This window comes from Meles meles, chromosome 1, assembly GCF_922984935.1.
Source record: "Meles meles chromosome 1, mMelMel3.1 paternal haplotype, whole genome shotgun sequence".
NCBI lineage: Eukaryota > Metazoa > Chordata > Mammalia > Carnivora > Mustelidae > Meles > Meles meles.
In genome coordinates, this window is record NC_060066.1 from 175,356,536 (window position 1) to 175,380,483 (window position 23,948).

Consider the following 23,948-nt stretch of genomic DNA (forward strand, 5'->3'; position numbering starts at 1 on the left):
CTTAAAGGGAAAAACTAACAGGTCACACTTTAGATGCAGTCTCTCTTTGTCATTATAAAATTCTAATGACTGGCTGAAACCACAGATTCCTTTCTTAGAGTATTATTGCTTTGGTAAGTAAAAACAAACAAAATACTCTCAAACTAGACATGCCACTTCAGGTATTTATTCAATGACTAACATTACTGAGTGCTTTACATTGTATTTGGAAACTACGCTAGGAACTGGATATACAAAGAAAAAACATTTCCTTGAAGGAGGGCAGTCCTGAGTTTTTACCGTAAAAACTGACAAATTCCTGAAAAGATGTATGAAAATAAACTGGGCTATTTGGACAATATTTTTCAATTAATTTATCTCACGTGCTGCCCTAGTTCAGATTTTCATCAACTGTCTGAATCAATACACTTAGCCTTCCCAACTCCATATTCGTTTATTATTTATGAATTATTTGTCGTCATAGCATTCATTGTTTTTAAAAAATATATCGATTTTGTCTGTTTATCCTCATTAGAATGCAAGCCCCAGGGGTGCCTGGTTTGCATTCTAATGCAGTGCATGTCCATTTTGATCTCGGAGTCTGAGTTGGAGCCCTACACTGGGGGTAGGAAAAAAAAAATCCAAGTCCCATAAAGACAAGGATTTTTGTTTGATCATGATTGCATTCCCTGTGTCTGGAGCTCCGGAAGCCTAGAAAAACTTAAACACCTTTAACAGCTATCAATACCTCTTTCTGCTTGACTTCCTCCATTCATTTATATATATTCTTTCCCTTTATGTGTGAGGATCTTTTGCTTCACGGGGTTAGTATATTGTGTCTTATTAACATGTCAGTTGCTTCTGTTTTTCAAGTATGTCTGTCTCAGTCACATTGTAAATGATGGTTCACCGAAGACCATTAGAGGCAGGAAAAACTTAGAAAAAGGTACTTGAGGACAGCAGACAGACGCGCTGTGAACTCTAGGCTGTGGAGGAGCTAATGTTCTCGCATGGAAGAATGAGCACATCTACACTAGTCTTTCAAGCACTTTCTTAGGCTCTGAGCGGGAATAGCACCAACGTTTTCCAGGCGATAAGGCAGAGAACCACAACCACTATCTCGGACATACAGCTCAGCTTCACTCCCTCGCAGCTTCCATCCGGCCGCGAAAAATACTTCCTGCGTTCCGCTTTTTACGTGCTGAGTCATGGCTGAAGGCTACGTCCCAGGTGTGAAGGCAGAATACAAAAAATATATAATGGGGGGGGGACTTAGAATTTGATTTTCTCCACTCGCTTTCCCAGTTTTCTTAGCAGGGGAATATTTTTTTAAGAGCCGCAGAGCATTATTCAGCGGCTGCCTCACATCAACACCACTCCTACGTCATAAACGCGGCGCAAGCGCTTTTCTTCCCGTCGTCCTCCGCGGCACTGTCTCCGCCTCTTTTTCCTCGCCCCGCCCACCCTAGGTTTCCAGGTGCTCCGCGAATCCTGCCCGGTCGCTTTGGTTCCTTCTATTCCTTGTTCCCATTGGTGGTTTGCATGAGCGTGACCTCTCTTCTTGCCTCCTGATTGGCTAGAATCAGTAGCGTCATCGGCGGCCGGGAGGGCGGGGGTATGAGGGAAGCTGGCGTGCGGCACACCGGGTTGGGGGAGGGGTTCGGGCCTGTCCTCCCCAGCGGCTGCGGCAGCACCAGCGCCGGCCGCCGCCGCCTCTGGAACGCGGAGGAGGAGGAGCGGCTGGAGGAGGAGGAGGTTGTCCCTGGCGAGCGGGATGCTCATGGCTCCGGCTTGGTGGTGAATGCTGAGGAGAGTCACGGTTGCTGCAGTCTGTGCCACCGGGAGGAAGTTGTGGTGTGAGGCCGGGCGGGAGCTCGCGGCGCTGTGGAGAATCCAAGCTCGGGGTCAGTGTGAAGACTCGGCTGCTGCCGGACCCTTTGCTATTCTGACCATGCCTGGAAGGAACAAGGCGAAGTCTAGCTGCAGCTGTCCTGACCTGCAGCCCAACGGACAAGATTTGGGCGAAAGCGGCCGGGTTGCCCGTCTAGGAGCTGATGAATCTGAGGAGGAGGGACGGAGGGGGCCTATTAATAATGCCGGAGACCCTGAGATCATCAAGTCTCCCAGCGACCCCAAGCAATACCGGTGAGGGAGGAGGCTTGGACCGGGGAGGAGAGCCGGGGTGCGGGCCTCTCTGTTGCTGACGCCGTCACTTCTTGTCTGTTTCTCGAAGGAGCAACAGGGGCACACTTCCCATCCCAAGTGCTTCCTGGGTGGAGGTGGCAAGGGCAATTAGGGGCTTCCGTGTGGTTTCAGCTGGACAAGTGCAAAATCTTGGGTTCTACGAGGAATCAGGATGTCAGAATGGAAAGGGCTGTTCGAGTAATTTTGACATTCACCAAAGCAAGAATGGATGGTTCTCTGAGGAAGGCAAGCTGGATGGTGAGGGAGTCTTGGTATTATGTTATGAGGAAAGGTTGAAGGAGTTGTCAATTTTAATTCTGGAGAGGACATTTAAGGGGCATATTATCATTATCCAGAAATATTTTAGGTGCCCATGGCTGAAAGTGGGGTAAAACTAATGGGTGGAAGTTGCTAGAGGATGGTATGGCCTCAGTAAAAGAACTTAGGCATCGTAGTTGGCCCAAGATGAAGTGGCTTGTTTCCATGGGTTGTTCTTCATTTACTAGAATGGGGGATCTCTTCCAAGGTCTTGTTAGAGAGGACTTGGCTCTCAGTTGGGTGAGTCATAGAAGACTTGTGAGGTTTCTTCTAATCCTGAGATTGTCTCCTTTTATGCTGGAATCCTCTGAACATCTTTAATTAAATTGGTGGCTCAATTCCCCACCTGAATATTTCTTTCGGAGGTAGCTTATTTCATAGAATGTGTTGTGACTGTGATGTAAAGAGAGATCATACTGTCCAACAGCTTCATTTTCCAGGTTGAAGAAATGAGATCCAGAGAGTTGACTTCTTAGAATTACACAGCTGAGTAGCAGCTGATATTAAAACTGTCGATTTAGCACCAAACCCAGTGCACCATTTACTGATTTTTATAAAAAATATTCTTACTCATATTGGGTTGGAAGGTAAAGGATTCTAGATCCCAATTTCTTAATAAACCTCTATAGTGTTAGAGCGGGAAAGAACCTTGGAGGTAATCATTTCCACTCCACATTACTCCCACTTGACAAATGCCTGAAACTGAGGTCTAGAAAGAAGTTATTTAGCCCCAAGTTTAAGACTGGCCTAATTTCTCCTTTCATGCCCAAGCCTAGAGATTAACAGTATACAGCTCTTTGTACTATTTTTTGCAGGCTGTAGGGTCAAGAGATATTTGTGGTGGGCTAAATTTTTTCTTGTCAAAGATGAGGATGGTTGCATTAGTAATATGTGAATGAGCAAATTGAAACCTTGATGAAAGGTGCTTACTTTCCAGATGAAATGTTGAGTAACAGCTTCAATTTTTTTCTGCCTATATAAAATTATACATAACAGCTCATGTTTCTAGAATATACACTATGTGTCAAATACTGTTCTAACTGCTTTAGATATTTCATTTAATGACCTCATTTTGGTAAATTTATTTGACAAATTCTTAAGTTCTCCTGTGTGTCAGGTGTTGCACAATCTTAAATCATTTCTAAAACTTGACTTGAGTATAACTTATTCTCAGTGCTGGGCATACAAAAATGAGTAAGACAGTCCCTGCCTTCAGGGAGCTTCCAATGTCGAAGAGTGGCACACACGTTTAAAAAAAAAAAAAGGTAAAATTAGGACACTAACGTTTTATAGAAACCATAATGGAAGTACATGCTAGATATATTGGGGAGTAATATAAGGAGTTACAGACTACCTTTAGGAGGAAAATTAAGAAAGATTTAAAAGAAGAGGTAATAGGGGTATTCTTTGAATATATTGTTGCATATGTTGTTGAATATATTGTTGCATTTCTATTTTGATGTGGTCTTTTAGCAAATCTTTGTTCTTCTTAGTGTCAGTTCTTATTTTGAAATGAATGGAGTTGGTTAGAACAGCAGTATTTTCCAGCAACTTTCTCCTTTCAAAAAGCAGGTCCGTTTCTATCTATCTTACCTACTGCAAGTTTCAATTAGACTTAAAAAGAAAAGTTTTGTTCCTTTTTTTTTTTTTTTAAAGTAGGCTCCACGCCCAGCATGGAGCCCAGTGCAGGGCTTGAACTCATGACTGTGAGATCAAGACCTGAGTTGAGATCATGAATTGGACCCTTAACCAAGCCACCCCCAAGATTCTGTGACTGTAGAATAAAGTTGGAAAACCTCCATACTAGATGATCTTTAAAGACTTATCTAAGCTAAAGTGAAATTCTGTGAGTTTTTGTAGTCAGAAACAGACGTGAGGCATTTGTAGCCCAGAGAGCTGAATTATCCTTCCAGGACCCTCTCAGATGTTATCTCTGTGAAGTTTTTACATGTAGAACCAATTCCTCCTTTCACTGTATTTCAGTAGGATTTTGTACATGGTCTATTACAGTACATATCCATCATATTATGATTATGTGTCTTTTGAGTGTGAATAAGCCCCAGAGGCAGACCTGAGTAAAGGAATATTATGGGGAAATAAAGACTGGAAAGATTTGCATACCAGTCTGCATTTATTAAGTAATAGCCTGTGGAATTTTACTTATGTATATGTGTAATTTGTATTCAGCTTTTTTTAATTGTTAAATGTACCTGCAGGACATCCATTTTGTTTTTTTTTAGGGATCTGTATAAGTGATAAATGTTGATTTCCTTCTCATCTGCAGGAGTTAAGGGACTTCAGGTTGGAAACTACTGTTCAAATCTTTATTGGTATAAAGTGGAAACTAGAAGGACAGAATTATTTACTTCGGTCTAAATAGTAAATTATTTTAATAATGAAGAGCAGTTAGGAAGTTTGGATTGACTTAAATGAGTATAAGCCACTGGGGCACCTGGCTGGCTCAGTCTGTGAAGCATGTGACTCTTGATCTTGGGATTGTGAGTTCGCACTCCATGTTGGGTACAGAGATTGTTTAAAAATAAAAATCTTATTTTTTTTAAGCTTTTATTTATTTGTCAGAGAGAGGGGGGGAGCACAGGGAGAGTAGCAGGCTCCCCACTGAGGAAGGAGCCTGACAAGAGAAACCTGATCCCAGATCCCTGGGATCCTGACCTGAGCTGAAGGCAGACGCTTAACTGACTGAGCCACCCAGGCTTCCCCAAAATAAAATCTTGAGAGTATAAAACATTTTCCATGTTTAACCAGTTTGTAAAAAGTCCTGTGTTTTTCTGTGGGGAAGGGGAGAAGAACAATATGAAAAGTCTTACAAGCTTCTGAAGGGCAAGCTCTTTTATTTTAAATTTTGTTCAGACTGTTACAAGTGAGAGGTTGGTTATCTTAATAAATTCTCAATATACCAAAGAAAATAATGAATGTGTACTAAATAAGGTACAGATTATTTCTGAATGTTGTTTACTATTATATGCTGATGAATTGAAGGATGTTCACAATCCAAGTGAACATATGCTGGCTTCCCAAAGTTAAGAGTGGGGTGACACACTTCTGAGCAGAAGCTTTAGGCAAATCTCAGAAATCAGAATATACATCAGATAACATTTTCTTTCTTTCTTTCTTTTTTTTTTTTAATTTATTTGACAGAGAGCACAAGTAGGCAGAGAGGCAGGCAGAGAGATAGGGAGGCAGACTCCCTGCTGAGCAGAGAGCCCAATGTGGGGCTCGATCCCAGGACCCTGAGATCATGACCTGAGCTGAAGGCGGAGACTTAACCCACTGAGCCACCCAGGTGCCCCCAGATAACATTTTCTTTTGTATTGGATGGGAAGAACGTGGGTTTATTTCTTGATCTTTTCAACTAAAACCACCTGTAATAGTGATGCTTTTTGCTTTTTTTTTGTATATGAGACAGCAATTACAATACACTTTATTGGTAAGATTATAGAATCTGAGAGCTACAAAAGAAATCATGCACTTACATTTATATAAATTCTAGAAGCTTGACACCGTCCAACCCCTTGTTCTGATACCTGAACTTAAAACTTGATGTTGATTGTACCATCTTAGTCTTGTAGACACAAATTCCTTGTGAGATTCGAGCTCCGTTAACAACGTAAGTGCATCTATGGTTGAAACACATTAAATCTTCTGAATACTAATATGACTTTAATAAATGTATCTTTGTTACAATTCCTTAGACTGATTTCTTCAGTGTGGACTGATGGGCTGGTAAGAATAGGAAGAACATTTTTAACTAAAATGTTTCTTTTGGAAATAATATTTAGCATTAAAAAGATCTCTAGCCCATTAAAAAGAATTCTAGTTCATTTAGACTCCTGGTAGAGTTAGGGAACAGATACTGAAGCACAAATGCATTAAATTAGGTGCTAGAATGTGTAAAGTATGGCATTGTTAGTCCTTTGTGTATCTAGTTTTCCATCATTAGTTATGTGACCTTGAGCACATTAATCTCTCTAAGGCTGAGGACCTTTTAGGACACAGAAGAGGAGCAACTCATAAATCATTGAAGTTGAAAAGGAACAGTCAGGGATCAGGAGAAAATGCTAGTGTCCTCTCCATCCTTTTTTCAAAAGTGAGGAGCCATTGGAGGAAGAATGCTTTAAGTATTACATTATTAGATTATTCTGACAAGTCAGGTAATTTAAGAACTGAGAACAGTCCTGTGGAGACCCAAGAAATTATTTGGCCCCGATGAAAGCAGTTTCAAAGGAATGGTAGGGAGGCAGAAGCTAGATTACAGTGAGTTACAAAATGAGAAATTTTAGATATTTCTGAAGAAGTTTGGTTTTAAAGGGGAGGGGCTGAGGAGGTTTTAGGATGAAGTATTATTATATGGGGTCAAGGGAGAATTTTTTCAAGACAGAAGAAGAGACATGAGCACGTTTATTGCCTGAGGAAAAAAGGAATCAGTAGAGAAAGAGGTTGAAGATACAGAAGACAATAGATCCTTAAGATGATTGTGAGGTGGCAGGGTCAAGAGTATTTATGAGAGGATTTGTTTTAGAGAAATAGAAAATTTCTGTTGAAAATGGAGAAAGGTGTAATGAAGAATATGGATGCAGGCAGTTCGGTATTGAAAGCATTGCTTTATAGACTTTCTTCCGTCTGCAAAGTGGGCACTGCAGTTTACTTAAGTGGTTTTTTAAGAAGTTGTGGGAAAAGTGGTAGGAAACAGAGGAAGCCTTTAGTGGTAAAGATTGAAATAGCTAATGTAGAGAATAGGTGAAGTAATTTGGGAAATAACTAAGAGAAGCTGTGGGTTCTTGATAATGAAAATGACATAAGTAAACCAGTGTTTTTAGATTAATCTAAAGATAGTTTAGATCCATAGGATGAGGCAAGACTGGTGTAAAAGGTAGTTATAGGGTTGCTTGGGTGGCTCAGTTGGTTAAGCGTCTGCCTTTGGCTCAGGTCACGATTGATCCCAGGGTCTTGGGATCAAGCCCCACATCGGGCTCTCTGCTTAGTGGGGAGCCTGCGTCTCTCTTTGCCTCTGCCTGCCACTCCCCTTGCTTGTGCTCTCTCTCTGTTAAATAAATAACTTAAGATCTTAAAAAGGTAATTACAATTGTGTATTGAATGGTATGCACTGATATATACTACTTTTTCTCTAATTGACATATTCCTTTTTTACTTTTTTTTTCTTTCCCCATATTAACTCAGTTTAGCTAGGCAAACAACCCATGAGACCATGCCCTCTTGTTCACTTAGTGTCCAGCACATAGTAGGTTCTCAATATTTGTAGAATGTATAATTGCATGAGTGGTCGTATGCTAGGTGTTTTCATGGAACTCTTGGAGATATTCTGCCAGAAATTTTTTATTTTTATTATTTATTTATTTATTTATTTTTAAGATTTTATTGATTTATTTGCGAGAGAAAGTGAGAGCATGTTAGTTGGGGGGAGAAGCAGAGGGAGAGGGAGAAGCCGACTCCCTGCTGAGCTGGCCTCGGGGCTGGTTATCAGGACCCCAGGATCATGACCTGAGCCAAAGGCAGATGCCCAACTGAATGAGCCACCCAGGCACTCCAGAATTTATTTATTTATTTATTTAAAGATTGTATCTATTCATATGACAGAGAGCACAAGCAGGGGGAGCAGCAGGCAGAGGGAGAGGCAGGCTTATTGCTGAGCAGGTACCCTGACGTGGGGCTTGGCCCCAGGACCCTGGGATCATGACCTGAGCTGAAGGTAGATGCTTAGCCAACTGAACCACCCAGGTGCCCTCCAGAAATTTTTTAGATTAAATTTTTAGATTAAAACAAAATTGATATTCAAGGAAAACAGTATGAATGGGTAGGTTACAGAAGAAAATATAAATTATACAAGTAGTAATATTTATAGTAATAATTGTAGTGTATTTAATTCATGTAGAAGCTTGTGGAGCTTGGCAGCTAGTTAGCAATCAAATGTTAGTTATCATTTTACTATGTTCCCAATTATATTTGCATCACTGTAATAGCAAAAAATCAGCAATTTTATTGTCCATTAGTTGGCTAAAGATTAGGTTATTATATAATGACAACAATATGTAGCCATTAAAAAAGAGATGGTTTTATATATTAAAATGGAAAGATGTCCTGTGTTTTATTGTTGAATGAAAACAGCTGGTTGTTACCCAAAATACATTGTATAATTAAATTTTTAAAAGGAAAAAATAACACCTCCCATTATATGTTTACCTAAAATACAATTTTTTATGTTTAGATATGTACGGAGATAGTTAGGAATGATAGTAAGCTTATTTCTCTAGGGAAAGGTGAGAGGAATTTGACTTGTATTATTTACTTTTTAATAATGAGAAAAGATCAGTCAGTAAATAAAAGTTATTATATGGTCATTGTAGGAAATTTAGATAGTGAAAAGAAAATTAAAAAAAATCCTTATAATCAGTCCATTCAGCGTTAACCATTTGTAACTATATTTTTATAACCTTTTATTCCTGTGTATTTATAATTTTTGTGTGTGCATATATATGTGTGTATATATATATATTTAATAGAAGTATACTTGACATATACGTTTCAGGTGTACAACATAATGATTTGCAAATTATCTGTTGTCATATGCTCATCATGATAAATCACCACACAAAATTGTTACAGTATTATTGACTATATTCCCAATGGTGTACTTTTCTTCCCTGTGACTTATTTATTTTGTAACTGGAAGTATGTACCTCTTAATTTCCTTTACCTATTTTACCTGTCCCTCTACAATCTCCCGTCTGGCGATCACTAGTTGTTCTTTATGAGTCTGTTTTTCTTTGTTGTTTGTTTTGTTGTACAGATTCCTTATGTAAGTGAAGTCATATGGTATTTGTCTTTCTCTGACTTATTTCACTTAGTATACTCCTGTAGTTCCACCATGTTTTCACAAATGGCAAGATTTCATTCTTTTTCATGACTGAGTTAATATTCCATGTGTATGTACACCACATCTTTATCCATTCATCTATGAGTGGGTACTTAGGTTCCTTCCATATCTTGGCTATTGTAAGTAATATTGCAGTAATTATAAGGGTATGTATATCTTTTTGAATTAGTGTTTTCATTTTTCTTGGGTAAATACCGAGAAGTGGAATTGCTGGATCCTATGGTACTTGCATTTTTAGTTTTTGGGGAACCTTTTTTTTTTTTTTTAAATTTTTAATTTATTTCTTATTTTTTTTTATAAACATATAATATATTTTTATCCTCAGGGATACAGGTCTGTGAATCGCCAGGTTTACACACTTCACAGCACTCACCATAGCACATACCCACCCCAATGTCCATAACCCCCCTCCCCCCTCCCAACCCCCCCTCCCCCCAGCAACCCTCAGTTTGTTTTGTGAGATTAAGAGTCACTTATGGTTTGTCTCCCTCCCAGTCCCATCTTGTTTCATTTATTCTCTCCTATCCAGTTTTTGGGGAACCTTTATACTGTTTTCCGTAGTGCTTGCACCAGTTTACACACTCACTAATGGTGCACAACAACTCCCTTTTCTCCACATCCTTGCCTGGTTACTTCTTGTCTTTAGCTATTCTGACTGTGTGAGGTGGTTTCTCATTGGGTTTTGATTTGTGATTAGCATCTTTTCATGTTTCTATTGGTCATGTGTATGTTGTCTTTGGAAACATGTCTATTCAGGTCATCTGCCCATTTTTAATCAGATTACATTTTGGTGTTGACTTGTATGAGTTCTGTATTTTGGGTGTTAACCTCTTATTCAATATATCATTTGCAAATACGTTCTCCCATTCAGGAGGTTGCCTTTGCATTTTGTTGATGGCTTCATTCTCTGCAAAAGCTTTTTAGTTTGATACAATCCCCAATTATTTTTGCTTTTGTTATCCCTTACCTGGGTAAACATATCCAGAAAAGTATTGCTAAGGTTGCTGTGCAAGAGATTACTGCTTGTGTTTTCTTTTGGGAGTTTTATGGTTTTAGGTCTTACATTTAGGTCTTTAATCCATTCTGAGTTTATTTTTGTGTATGGTGAAAGAAGGTGGTTCAGTTCCATTCTTTTGTATGTAGCTGTCCAGTTTTTCTACCACCATTTATTGAAGAGACTGTCTTTTTCTTGTTGTATATTTTTGCCTTCTTTGTCATAATCATATAAGTGTGTATTGGTTTATTTCTGGGCTTTCAATTCTATTCCATTGATCTATGTGTCTGTTTTGTGCCAGTACCATACTGTTTTGATATACATTTAAAAAATTGGTCATGAACATTTTTCTTATTGTTTCTCAAAATACATTGTCTACCTAGTGGTCCATTGTGTATACGATAATATACGTATATTACGTATTGTGTATACGATAATACTGTAATTTAATCATTACTATTTTAAAAGATAGATTGTCAGATTTTCTTTACCTAAGAAGCCTGTTTATTCCCTACAGAGTCTTTGGGAGTGAACCCAATTGTAATGAATTTGGTAGGTATGTAGGGTAACCTCTGGTGATCTGGTCTGTTTCAAGGATATTCTCTAAATGGGAGACCTGGTAGGCAAGAAGATTGGTTTATTCTGGGACTTCCACTCTGACATAGACCTCATATTCATACTGTTTCCCAGAATGAAGTCAGTGCAACTCACAGGGAATTGCGTAGATTAAAGGCCCTTCATTATAGTCCTTTCTAGTATTGGGGTGGGGAGGTGGTGGCTGGAAGGGCTCACTTACATGGTTGGACCAGAATTTAACTGTTTTAAAAAAGGTTTGGAAGTAGACTGTAGTTTGAAAAGTTAACTTGGTGTTTTGGAGAGGTGTTTATAGAGTATTTTTATTACTGAAACCAACAGTAATATTGCTTCTCCTAATACTAATAACTGTATTTGTTGAGTTATTAGTAAATAACTGTATTTGTTGCTTACTGTTTGTTGCTTATTATTACTAAATAATAACTGTATTTGTTGCTTACTATGTACGAGGTCCTGTTCTAAGGAGTTTATGTAGATTACCTCATTTAATCTTTGCAGTAACCTTATTAAATAGTGCTCTTATTACATGATAGCCTAAAATTTGTTCTGTGAAAACACATTCTGAGCAGGTACGGACACTGATTAGTATAAATGGATTGTGTTCTCTCATTCGGTTCCTTCTAAGCAGACTTCTTACCATGGCAGATAAGCTCTGAGCCTCTCAATTTTTGGTTTCTTCCTAGCTCTGTCTTCTGTTGTGTTGTTTTGTACTCTTTCTCTTGGCACTCTGTACTCTTTGGTCATGTTTGCCTTGTGAGTTGAAGCATTTCCTCCTTTGTGAGTCCTTTTATGTATGTATGTATGTATGTAATCTCTGTGACCAAGAGTTGCATGCTGTCCTGACTGAGCCAGCCAGATGCCCCTTGTGAATCCTTTCTGACTCTTCCTTCAGTCCTGCCCTCCCACATTTGAGTTATTTGCTCCTTTATGTACCCCTGTAGCAATTTTTTTCAAGCTGTTTTATATTTTTATAAGTTAAATTTATCTTTCCCCCTTATTCTGAAATTTTTGTCTCTTGGAATCTTACATGCCTTTTCTTCTGTTACTCATAAGTCACATGTCTGTACCTCTTTAAGACCCATTGCTCCATTTTTGCACTACCCATCCCCTTTATCGATACTATCCCTCAGTTAGTCTAACAATTTTCCCCCTTCCATTTTGCATCATCTGTTTTCCCCTTTCACTGGATCATTTCTTTGAGTACACAAATATGTTTTATTGTTCCTGTCTTCAGGGAAAAGATGTTATTCCATATCACCTCTGAGTTACACCCTTCCAGCTACTCAAGTTTCTTGGTTTTCTTTATAGCAAAGCTTGTTATAACAATTGTCTGTATTTGGGGCATCTGGGTGGCTCAGTCAATTGAACCTCCAGCTCATGGTTTCGGCTCAAGTCATGATCTCATGAATTGTGGGATCGAGTGGAGCTTCATGCTCAGCAGGGAGTCTGCTTGAGGATTTTCTTCCTCTGCCCTTCCCCTATTCATGCATGTACATCTATATGCTTTATTTCTCTCATAAATAAATCTTTAAAAAAAAAGAATGATCTATACTTGAAATTTGCAGTTTATTCTCATTATATCTTTTTTTGAGAATGTCCATTTTAATTTGTAATTTTTTTCATTTAATGTATGATTTATATCTTTCATTGCCATAAATATGTTCCACAGCATCATTAAAATTTTTTTTTATTGAGGTATAGTTGACACATTATTTTTCTTTTCTTTTTTTTTTTTAAGATTTTATTTATTTATTTGACAGAGAAAGATCACAAGTAGGCAGAGAGGCAGGCAGAGAGAGAAGGGGAACCAGGCTTCCTGTGGAGCAGAGAGCCCAATGCAGGGCTCGATCCCGGGACCCTGAGATCATGACCTGAGCCGAAGGCAGAGGCTTAACCCACTGAGCCACCCAGGTGCCCCAACACTCACATTATTTCTTGAACTCAGAGTGGTCTTTTGCCATTATTGCTGTACCAAAATAGCTGTTTTCAAGATCACCAGTATCCTTTACAGTTGGTTAGTTCTCAAGTTCTTATCTTACTTGGCCTTTCAGTATCGTATGACATGGTTAATCATTCTTTTCTTGAAATGCTTTTTTCAGATGGCTCCCAGGTCAATCAATACTGTTCTACTTCTCTTTCTCCTTCATTCAAAGATTCCTCCATATGAGGATTCCGCCTTATCTCCTTGACCTCTAAATTTTGGAGTGCTGAGGCCTTAGTCCTCAGACCTCTTCTTTTCCCGGTTTTCCTTTGCTCTCTGTGTTATCTCATTCCGTTTTATTGTCTTTAAATAGCACCCTATATAGAGTAACAATTTTACTCAGGTTTTCAATCCCTATACCCTTTCTTACAGCTATGTTTCTTCATAACACTTATTGCCATTTGATATACTATATATTTACTGGTTTTTGAGAACAAGGAGTTAGTTTTGTTCACTGCTGTATCCCCAGTGCCTAGATTATTAGTGCCTGTCTCCTAGTTTGCTTACATCTCTGACTCCATCCTTTTCTCCTCTGGCCTGATTGTTATATAAAGATATGTTTTTCAGTCTTTTTTTCTTTTTTTTTTAATCATTTTATTTCTCACTTTTGTTTCAGATAAAAAAAATTTTTTTTTTTAACATTTTATTTTTTTGTCTGAGAGAGAGTGCACAAGCCAGAGGTGGAGTCAGAGGGACAAGCAGGGCTTGATTCCAGAATCCTGGGATCATGACCCGAGCCAAAGGCAGACACTTAACCGTCTGAGCCACCAGGCACCCCTAAAAAAAATTTTTTTTAGGAAATAAAATCATACCAATACAGTTGAAATTCTTTATAATTGCTCCTCTCATTTCACTGCCTACCCTCTTTTCACAATATTAATCACTATCTAAATTAGATATATATGCCATTCCTATGTAAATTTTTATGCTTTTTATCAAATAAACATTTATCTGTAAACACTATATATTGTTTTAAGACATGAAAAGAAGTTGTCATAGTAATGTCTCATAACCTGCTTTTTTTTTTTTTTTTGGTTTAACATTGCTTTTGAGATTTGTCAGTGCTAGTTAAGTATAATACTATATGTTAAATGCTGTTTAATAATATCTTGTATGAATACATCATAATTTTTCTATTTTCCTATTACTAGTTGTTTAGCTTATTCCCAGTTTTCTGGTTTTTTTTTTAATGATTATGTCACCAATTTATCTTTTCTCTGATAGTTGGACATTTAACTTGTTCCCAGTGTTCAGTGAACATTTTATACATGACTCCTTGGGTACACATTTGAGAGTTTGTAAATTAATTATAATATTAATAATTGAAAATATTAATTTTTTAAAAGATTTTATTTACTTATTTGACAGAGAGAGATCACAAGTAGGCAGAGAGGCGGGGTGGGGGGGGATGCAGGCTCCCTGCTGAGCAGAGAACCTGATGGCGGGGCTTGATCCCAGGAGCCTGAAATCATGACCTGAGCTGAAGGCAGAGGCTTTAACCCACTGAGCCACCCAGGCGCCCCAAAACAACTCATTTTTAACTAGATGTTGCCAAAGTACTCTTCTAACTGGCTGTACTATTTTACATTTATGCCGATAGAGCATTAGGGTTCCTCCTCCTGTACCTTTCTACCAACTCTTGATATTGTTAGATTTAAAAATTATTGAGAATCTGATCTGTAGGAAACATTCTTCTTTTCTTTTCTTTCCTTTTTTTTTAAGAGAGAGAGCAGGTGTGTGAGCACGAGTGGCGTGGGAGGGACAAAGAGAGAGAGAGAATCTTAAGTGGATTCCATTCCCTGTGCGGAGCCCAGCAAGGGGCTCAGTCTCATGAGCCAGGGATCATGACTTGAGCAGAAATCAAGAGTCAGATCCTTAACCTGACTGATCCACCCAGGTGGCTATTTTTCTCTTCTAAAAAGTCCTTTTGTTTGCATTTTCTCTTATTACTAATAAGATCAAGCGTTATTTCATGTTTCCTGGCCTTTGGATTTCTCCTTTTATGATCTGCCTATTTTGGGAGGAGGATGTTTTTTCTTTTCCTCTAGAAAATGGACTTGTGCGGCGCCTGGGTGGCTCTGTTGTTAAGCATCTGCCTTTGGCTTGGGTCATGATCCCAGGGTCTTGGGATCAAGCACCTCATTGGGCTGGCTGCTTGGTGGGAAGCCTTCTCCACCCCCCATCCCCCCCACCCCCGCCACTTGTATTCCTTCTCTTGCTGTCTCTGTCAAATAAATAACATCTTTAAAAAAAAAAAAAAAGAAAAAAATTGACTTTTAAGAATTCTTTATATATTTTGAATCCTTTATTTGTTATATGAGTTGGAAATATATTCCCTAAGTCTATATAGCTCTTCTTCACCCTTTGTTTATAAAGTCAAAATTTAATCAGGTTTTTTCATCTTTATGGTTTATGCTTTTTTCATCTGATTTATTTTCTTCTAGAAGTTTTACAGTTTTGTTTTTTTATATTTGGATATGGACCTAATTTTATTACTATTGTATAAAAATACATACAACTGTTGTCTAAGCACACCTTTTGAAGTATATATCCCAGAAGTCACCAAATGTTTTCTGTAAAGTGCTACATAACAAACATTTTTGTTGGGTTTTGGCAGTCAAGAGGCAAAATTAAAGACATGTACGTACTTTTATAACAAGGAAGAAAAATTTCCGCAATTTTTTTAGATTTCTGCAAATTTTAAATAAAATTTTTATTAATTTCAAAATATAGTAATAGTACTTAGAAATAATTATGTATTAGAGAGAGAGAGAAAGAGAGAGAAAACGAGCAGGGAGAAGGGGCTAAGGGAGAGAGAGAGAAGCTGACTTGCAGGAGCCTGATGTGGGGTTCAGTCCCAGGACCTGGAGATGATGACCCGAGCCGAAGGCAGACCCTTAAACTGACTGAGCCACCCATGTGCCCTGTAATAGTACTTTTTTGATAATACAGATAAACTAGTGAGAAGAGTAGAATTCTTTTTATTGGGATAACTTTTGGGGGGGGTCAGTGTTTCTCATTATCAAAGTTGATTGTGACTGTTCATCTGTTAATACTGGTTTGTAATGAGACTTTACATATTTCATCTTTGAAAATGTGTTTTCGTCCTGCCAGGTACTGTCAAATATTGATGTCAGTCCATTGAGTATATGCTTTTAATTTAGCATATTCATTGTTTGGGAGGCATTTACAGAATTCTGTTAGATTCTTGTGATATTTTTGCTCTTTAGCATGTCATTACGTTTTAGATTAGTCATTTTTTTAAGCGTAATTAAAGAGAATCTCCTTTGTTTGGAAACTTCGTATTGGGTGTGCATCCTTTCCCACAAATATTAATGTTTCACTTTTTTAAAAAATGATTTTATTTATTTATTTAACAGAGAAGAGCAGGAAAGCATAAGCGGGGGGAGCTGCAGAGGGAGAGGAAGAAGCAGGTTCCCTGCTAAGCAGGGAATGGGGTACAGGGCTCTATCCCAGGACCCTAGGATCATGACCTGAGCCGAAGGCAGTTGCCTAATCAACTGAGCCACCCAAGTGCCCCTCACTTCTGCTTGAAAATTAGGTGGAAACTCCTCAATTAGATGGAGTCTTTGTACAGTTAAAAGGACTTTGAAAGGGGGCGCCTGGGTGGCTCAGTGGGTTAAAGCCTCTGCCTTCGGCTCGGGTCATGATCTCAGGGTCCTGGGATCGAGCCCCGCATCGGGCTCTCTGCTCCGCGGGGAGCCTGCTTCCTCCTCTCTCTCTGCCTGCCTCTCTGCCTAGTTGTGATTTCTCTCTGTCAAATAAATAAAATATTTAAAAAAAAAAAAAAAAAAAAGGACTTTGAAATAGGGAAATTTCTTTTGTGCTTGCACCAAGCTTTGAAAAACATTGTTGGAACTATAGTTTGCTTGGAAAATTGTTGCACATTTGTGTGGTAATGGAGATATGGCTTCTTGTTTTAACCTTTGACAGCATAGGAAGTACCTAAAGCAGCTTGCCATTATGGGTGATTCAGATAACATTAGTTGCTGTTGAAATGACTTTACCATAAGATGTTTTGCCTAAGTGCTAATTTGTAATTTAGGGTTGAATTCATTAAGAAACACTATGGAGTCTTCAGGAAAAGCTAATTTCCAAAGCTATTTGGTGTTTGACAGTAGTGGTTGAAGGCTGTTCTTTTTCTGAAAAATTTCAGTCTTGTCTTGAATCTCAAAAATTGCAGTAAAATGTTCCCATTGCTAAGCCATCAAACCTCTCTATAGTAAGGTAATTCAAGATATTTGGCTTCTGTTTCTAAAAAACAGTTCATGGAATTAATCATTGTAAAGTCTATAAGAGTAAATGATATTACTGTTTCACTAATACATGATAGATTCAAATATTTTCTCTAAAGTACTGCTGATGAATAAGACTGAATAATCATAGGCTTTGAAACCCTTCACAAAAGGTGAATTTGTCTGACTAAATCTTTTTTTCTGCTCCACACAAATTTTTACCAACAGTATTAGTAGTATGTATTAGACCACTTCCAGTTGTAGTTCATTCATGTTTTCTCAACCTCTTTGAAAATATTCTTATAGGGGCACCTGGGTGGCTCAGTCAGTTAAGTGTCTGCCATCTGCTCATGTCATGCATGATCTCAGGGCCCTGTGATCAAGCCCTGCATTGGGCTCTCTGCTTAGCAGCGAGTCTATTTCTCCCTCTGCCTTTGCAGTCTCTCTTATTTTCACTCTCTCTCAAATAAATAAATAAAACCTAAAAAAGAACAAGAAAGAAAGAAAGGAAGAAAATATTGCCTCCCAACCCCTGGCAACTATCATTCTACTTTATTTCAGTGAATATAACTGCTAGGTAACTCATGTAAGTGAAATCATACAACATTTGTCCTTTTGTATCCAGCTTACCTCATTTAGCATATATTCAGAATTCATCCATGTTGTAGCATATGTCAGAATTTCCTTCCTTCCTTCCTAAGATTTTATTTATTTGTCAGAGAGAGAGTGCACAAGCAGAGGGAGAAGCAGGCTCCCCACTGAGCAAGGATCCCAATGTGGGACTAGATCCCAGAATCCTGGGATCATGACCTGAGCCAAAGGCAGATGCTTAACCAACAGAGCCACCCAGGGATCCTGATTTTTCTTTCCTTTTTAAAGGAATAATATTCCGTTGTATGTATATACCACATTTTGTTTATCCATTCATCTGTTGATAGACATTGGGTTATTTGCTGCTTTTAGCTATTGTGAATAATGCTGCTGTGAGCATTGATTTCCAAATCTTATTTGAGTCCTTGCTTTTTTTTTTTTTTTTTAAAGATTTTATTTATTTATTTGAGGGAGAATGAGCAAGAGAGAGAATGAGAGAGAAGGTCAAAGGGAGAAGCAGACTCCCCAGAGAGCTGGGAGCCGGATGCGGGACTCAGTCCTGAAACTCCCGGATCATGACCTGAGCCAAAGGCAGTTGCTCAACCAACTGAGCCACCCAGGCACCCCTTGAGTCCTTGCTTTAAATTCATTTGGATATATATCCAGAAATGGTATTGCTCAACCATTTGTGTTATCCTAGTATATTAATATTGCTGTGTAAAAATCTACCTCACAATTTAAGTAACTCAAAGCAACAATGATTTATTATTTCTTAAAATTCTATGGACTAACTAGGCACTTTTTGTGCCTTGGGTCACTTATTTGATTGCATTCATTTGGTGGGTTGGGTGGTCTGAGAGTACCTAGGATGGCTTTAGTCACATGTTTGGGCCTTGGATGGACAACAAGAAAATGGGCCTTCTTTCTGCTCACAATCTCTTTATTTAGTGTGGCTTGTATTACTTCATGTGGCAGCTGAATCCCAAGAGAATAAAGGCAGAAGCTGTAAGACATCTTGAGGCCTAGACTCCAGGACTTACTCATCAATTTCACCACAGTGTATAGGACAAAATGTACATAACTAGCCTGGATTCAGTGGGTAGGGAGAAAGATTAGCCAGGTTAATACCTGGGCCATTATTAAAATGATCAGTCACACCTAATAACTGAACAGCTGTTCCATAATGAAGGAACCTTGAGAAATGGGGAAGGACTGCCGTTTGGGGAGCACAATGTATTTCTGGTGAATCCTAAATGGGGTGGCTTGGTATTATGTTTTAACAAGTAAAGAGGCATGTGGGTTTTTTGAGCTTGGATATTTGCAGGAACTATATTTTATCATACAGGGTTTTGTTTTGTTGTTGTTGTTCTTTTTAACTGTTGTATGGTTAGCTTTAAACTGATGCAGTTTGGGCGAGAAGGCCTTAGTTGACTCAGGCAGGTCATACAGCTTTAGTATGTGGGCTGTTTTAACTTCAGAGCTGCAGCTGGCCTAGAATTATAGGCAGTGCCAAACAAGTATTTTTTTTTAAATTCATCAGTGGTAAGTGAATAGCTATAGTTTGTTCATTTTCATATCCCCTTGTATGATTGTCTCAGTTTTTGCATCCATTCCACTGTCATTGGTTATTTAGGTTGTTCCCTTGTTTTTGCTATTTTTTTTTTAACATTTTACTTATTTATTAGGGATTTGATTTTTTAGAGCTTTTTTGGGCATAACAATACTTAAGGCTTTTATTGATTTCTCTAGCCAGGCCTGCAGTTTTAAACTGCAGAGATGTCTAAAATTACAAATGTGCTGTAGAGTAATTAATGACTAAGGCACTAGACTTAAATTGGTAGTTCCAGTTCTAGACAGTGCTAAATCTCTTTAGGTTAAATGAGGGTATTTGGGAGGGCTTACTTTGTAGCTTTGTAACTTGTCATCACCCTCCCCATCTCTACCATGTGGTCTCAAATATTTTTGGATTTAAATATGTGAGCTCTTAACTGGTAATTTTAGTGTCTGAAAGTGGATTTCTTTTAAAAAGGTAGCTTATTAAGGAACAAATAAAAATGTGTGGCTGTGTACTTTATTAGAGAGAGAACAATACCATACTCTTGATTCTTAGATATGGTTTGAAAAATCTACTTTGGTCTTTTGTGTCAGTATAAGAGTAATGGGAGAATGAAAGCAAATAAAGGAGGACAGATTAAGCTAGAGGAAGAGAAGTTTTCTTAGAGAAAGACCAACATCTTACATACATATAAATATTTGAGGCTACATGGTTTGGGGGGAAGTAGCGACCAAGTTATGTAATTACAAAGTTAGCACCCAAGTATCCTCTTTTGACCTAAAATGATTTAGCACTATCTATCTAGGCCTAGAAATAGCAATTTAAGGCTGGAACCTATGTCACTGTTTTCTCTCTATATATGAAAATGAGGTCTTGAAGGCTGTATAGTATGCCGTGTAATGACTGGCTATAGGATAATTTATTTGCACATTCCTCTATCTGTGGACAGTTGGGTGTTTTCCAGTTTTCTCTGTCAAACGTTGCTTCAGTGAACACTCTTGACATATCTTTGTACATGTATATGAATATTTCCATGAGATACCTAGAAATGAAATTACTGGGTTAAAGGTATGCAGAGTTTATGTCAAAAAAAAGGTATAGTCATATTTCTGTATAAAAACACTATACCAGTTGAGATTTATAAGCAGTATGTGAGAATATTCTCTCCCCTTGTCAGTTTTGGATAACATTAATTTTAATTTATTTACTTAGCTAATTTGCTAGATGAAAAATAATTTTATTTATAATAAATTATATTTATTTATAAAATAAAAATATTTTAATTTGATTATCTTTGATTTCTAGTGAGCTTTAGCATCATTTCATTTTTTTGGCTGTCTTGTATTTCTTCTTGAGATGTTTGTATACCTTTTTAAAACCTGTTTTCATTGGTTTTATTTCTTTGCTCATTAATGTGAAAGAACTTTTATATATTGTTAATCTTTTCTCTCAGTGCAGGCATACCTTATTTTATTGTGCTTTGCTTTATTGCACCTCACCGCTACTGCATATTTTTTTACAAATTGAAGGTTTGTGGTTATTGTTTGTCAAGCAAGTCTGTCAGCACCATTTTCTAGCAAATGCTCCTCTGTGTCTCTGTGCCCCATCTTGGTAATTCTCACAGTATTTCAGACTTTTTCATTATTATTACATTATGGTGGTCTGTGGTCAGTTATCTTTGATGTTACTATTGTAATTGTTTCAGAATGCCACAAAGTGTGGCCATACAAGATGGCAAGCTTAGTCGAGGAATGTTGTGTGCGTTCTGATTGTCCACTGACTAGTCATTCCCCTATCTCATCTCCTCCCCCTTGGACTTTCCTGATCCCTGAGATACAACAATATTGAAATTAGGTCAGTTAATACCTCTACAGTGATCTCTAAGTGTACAAGTTAAAGGAGGAGCCCTGTGTCTCTCACTTTAAATCAGAAGCTAGAAACAATTAATTTTAGTTACTGAAAGCTAGACTTCTTTAGCCAGTTAGCCAAGTTGTTAATGCAATAAAAGTACTACTTCAGTGAATACACAAATGATAAGAATGATAAGAAAGCAAAAACAGCCTGTTATGTAGAAAATTTGAGTGTTCTGGATAGAACATTTTTTCCTTAAATCAGAGCCTAATCCAGAACAAGGCCCTAACTCTCTTCAGTTTTATAAAGGCTGAGAGAGGTGAGGAAGCTGCAAAAGAAAATTTTGAAGTTAGCAGAGGTTGGTTTATGAGGTTTAAAGAAAGAAGCTGTCTCCATAAGATAAAAGTGCAAGGTGGCACCTGGTGGCTCAGTTGGTTAAGTGTCTGCCTTCTACATGATCCCTGTGTCCTATGATTGAGCCCTGTGTCATTGTCCAGGCTCCCTGCCCAGCAGGGGAGTCTGCTTCTCTCTTTCCTTCTGTCTCTCCCCCTGCTTGTACTTTCTCTTTCACTCACTCTCTTTCAAACAAACAAACACATACATACATTCATACCTGAAAAAAAAAAGTACAAGATGAAGCAGCAAGATGTAGAAGCTGCAACAAATTATCCAGAAGATCCAGTTTAGAGAATTAAGGAAGGTGGCTACACTAAACAACAGATTTTCAGTGTAAATGAAACAACCTTCTACTGGAAGAAGATGCTATTTAGGACTTTTATAGCTAGAGAGGAGGAGTCAGTGCCTGGCTTCAAAGGACAGGCTGACTCATGTTAGGAGCTAAAGGCAGCTGATGACTCTAAATTGAGGCCAGTTCTCAGTTACCATTCTGAAAATCCTAGCTCCCTTAAGAATTAATGCTTAATCTACTCTGCCTCTGCTCTATAAATAGAACAACAAAGCCTGGACGATAGCACATCTATTTACAACATGGCTTACTGAACATTTGAAACTACTGTTGAGACTTATTGCTTAGAAAAGAAATTTACTTTAATATTACTGTTCATTGGCAATGCACTTGGTCACCTAAGAGCTCTGATGCAGATGTACAATGAGATGAATGTTGTTTTCATGCCTGCTAACACAGCGTCCATTCTGCAGCCCATGTATCAAGGAGTAATTTCGACTTGTAAGTTTTATTATTTAACAAATGAATTTTCTAGGGCTATAGCTACCATAGGTAGTGATTCGTCTGATGGATCTAGGCAAAGTAAATTGAAAACCTTCTGGAAAGGATTCACTATTCTAAATGTTATTGGGAACATTTGTGATTCATGGGAAGAGGTCAGACTACCTTGCAAATACAAGAGCAGGAGTTTGGAAGAAGTTGATTCCAACTCTCATGGATGACTTTGAGGGGTTTAAGATTTCTGTGGAGGAAGGAACTGCAGATAGGGTGGAAAGAGGAAGAGAACTAGAAGTGGAGCCTGAAGGTGGGACTGCATTGCTGCCACCTCATGATAAAACCTGAATGGATAAGGAGTTGCTTCTTATGGATAAACAAAGAAAGTGGTTTCTTGAAATAGACTGTACTCCTGGTGAAGATGCTGTGAAGATTGCTGAAAGGACAACACAGGGTTTAGAATATCATAAAAACTTAGTTGGTAAAGCCCCAGCAGGGTTTGAGAAGATTAACTCTAATTTTGAGAGAAATTCTGTGGATAAAATGCTATCAAAGAGCATTGTGTGCTATAGAGAAATGGTTTGTGAAAGGAAGAGTCAGTTGATGCAGAGACAACTTCATTGTTGTCTTACTTTAAGAAGTTGCCTCAGCTAACCCACCCTCCAGCAACGACTACCCTCATCAGGCAGAAGCCATGGACATTAAAGCAAGACCTTCCACCAGCAAAAAGATTATGCCTCACTGAAAGCTTGGGTGATGATTAGCATTTTTTAGCAATAAAATACTTTTAAATTAAGGTATGTACTTTTTAAAAAGATATAATAATAGATAACAGTATACGGTAAACATTAAGTTATATACACAGGGAAACCAAAAAGTTCATTTGACTCGCTTTATTATATTTGTTTTATTGTGGCAGTCTGAACCTGCAGTATCTTTGAGATATGCCTGTATATGGTTTGCTCTTTGGTTTTGTTTATGATGCTTTGTTTTAGAAAAGTTTTAAATCAGAATATAGTAAAATGTTTTTTTCTTTTCTTTTTTCCTTTATAAACTTCTGGATTTTGTGTGTCTTGTTGAGCGGATTTACTTCACCCCAATATTTCCTCTTAAATACTTAAATATAAGATTAAATACAAGATTTCCTCTTAGATACTTAAAAAATACTTCTAGAACATTTTTTCCTTTTAGCTCTGTAATCTCTCTGAAATTTATGTGTTGAGTTTAAGGAAGTAGATTTGTTTTTTTTGTTGTTGTTGTTCCCCTCAAATAAATTTTCCTGTTGTTTCAGCATCATTAATAAATCATAAATGATGTTGCAACAGTATTATAAACATTGGTGTTTCTAGAATGTCCTTTCATTGATCTTTAAGTGTTCCTGTACCAGTATACAGTTTGATTTCAGTTGATTTAAAAATTCATATTTTATAAAAGTGGTAAGGCCGTGTCCCCTCATTGTTTTCTGTTTTTAAAATGTTCTTGTCGGGGCACCTGGGTGGCTCAGTAGGTTAAGCCTCTGCCTTCAGCTCAGGTCATGATCTCAGGGTCCTGG

The 23,948-nt window shown here is 37.9% G+C and overlaps 1 protein-coding gene across 2 annotated transcripts in view; it reads left to right on the top strand.

Annotated features, from left to right (window-relative positions):
- Window positions 1-1,611: 1,611 nt before the first annotated feature.
- NRDC (nardilysin convertase) overlaps window positions 1,612-23,948 on the top strand; it is a 113,058-nt gene continuing 90,721 nt past the window's right edge. The window contains exon 1 of one of the 2 annotated variants that reach the window (XR_006821437.1): window positions 1,612-2,124. Coding sequence is in view for 1 of the 2 variants with exons in the window: in XM_046028111.1 (XP_045884067.1) it covers window positions 1,781-2,124 (344 nt within the window). In the remaining variant the exon portion in view is untranslated. The remainder of the gene's footprint in view (window positions 2,125-23,948) is intronic. The other variant, XM_046028111.1, reaches the window with a different exon arrangement.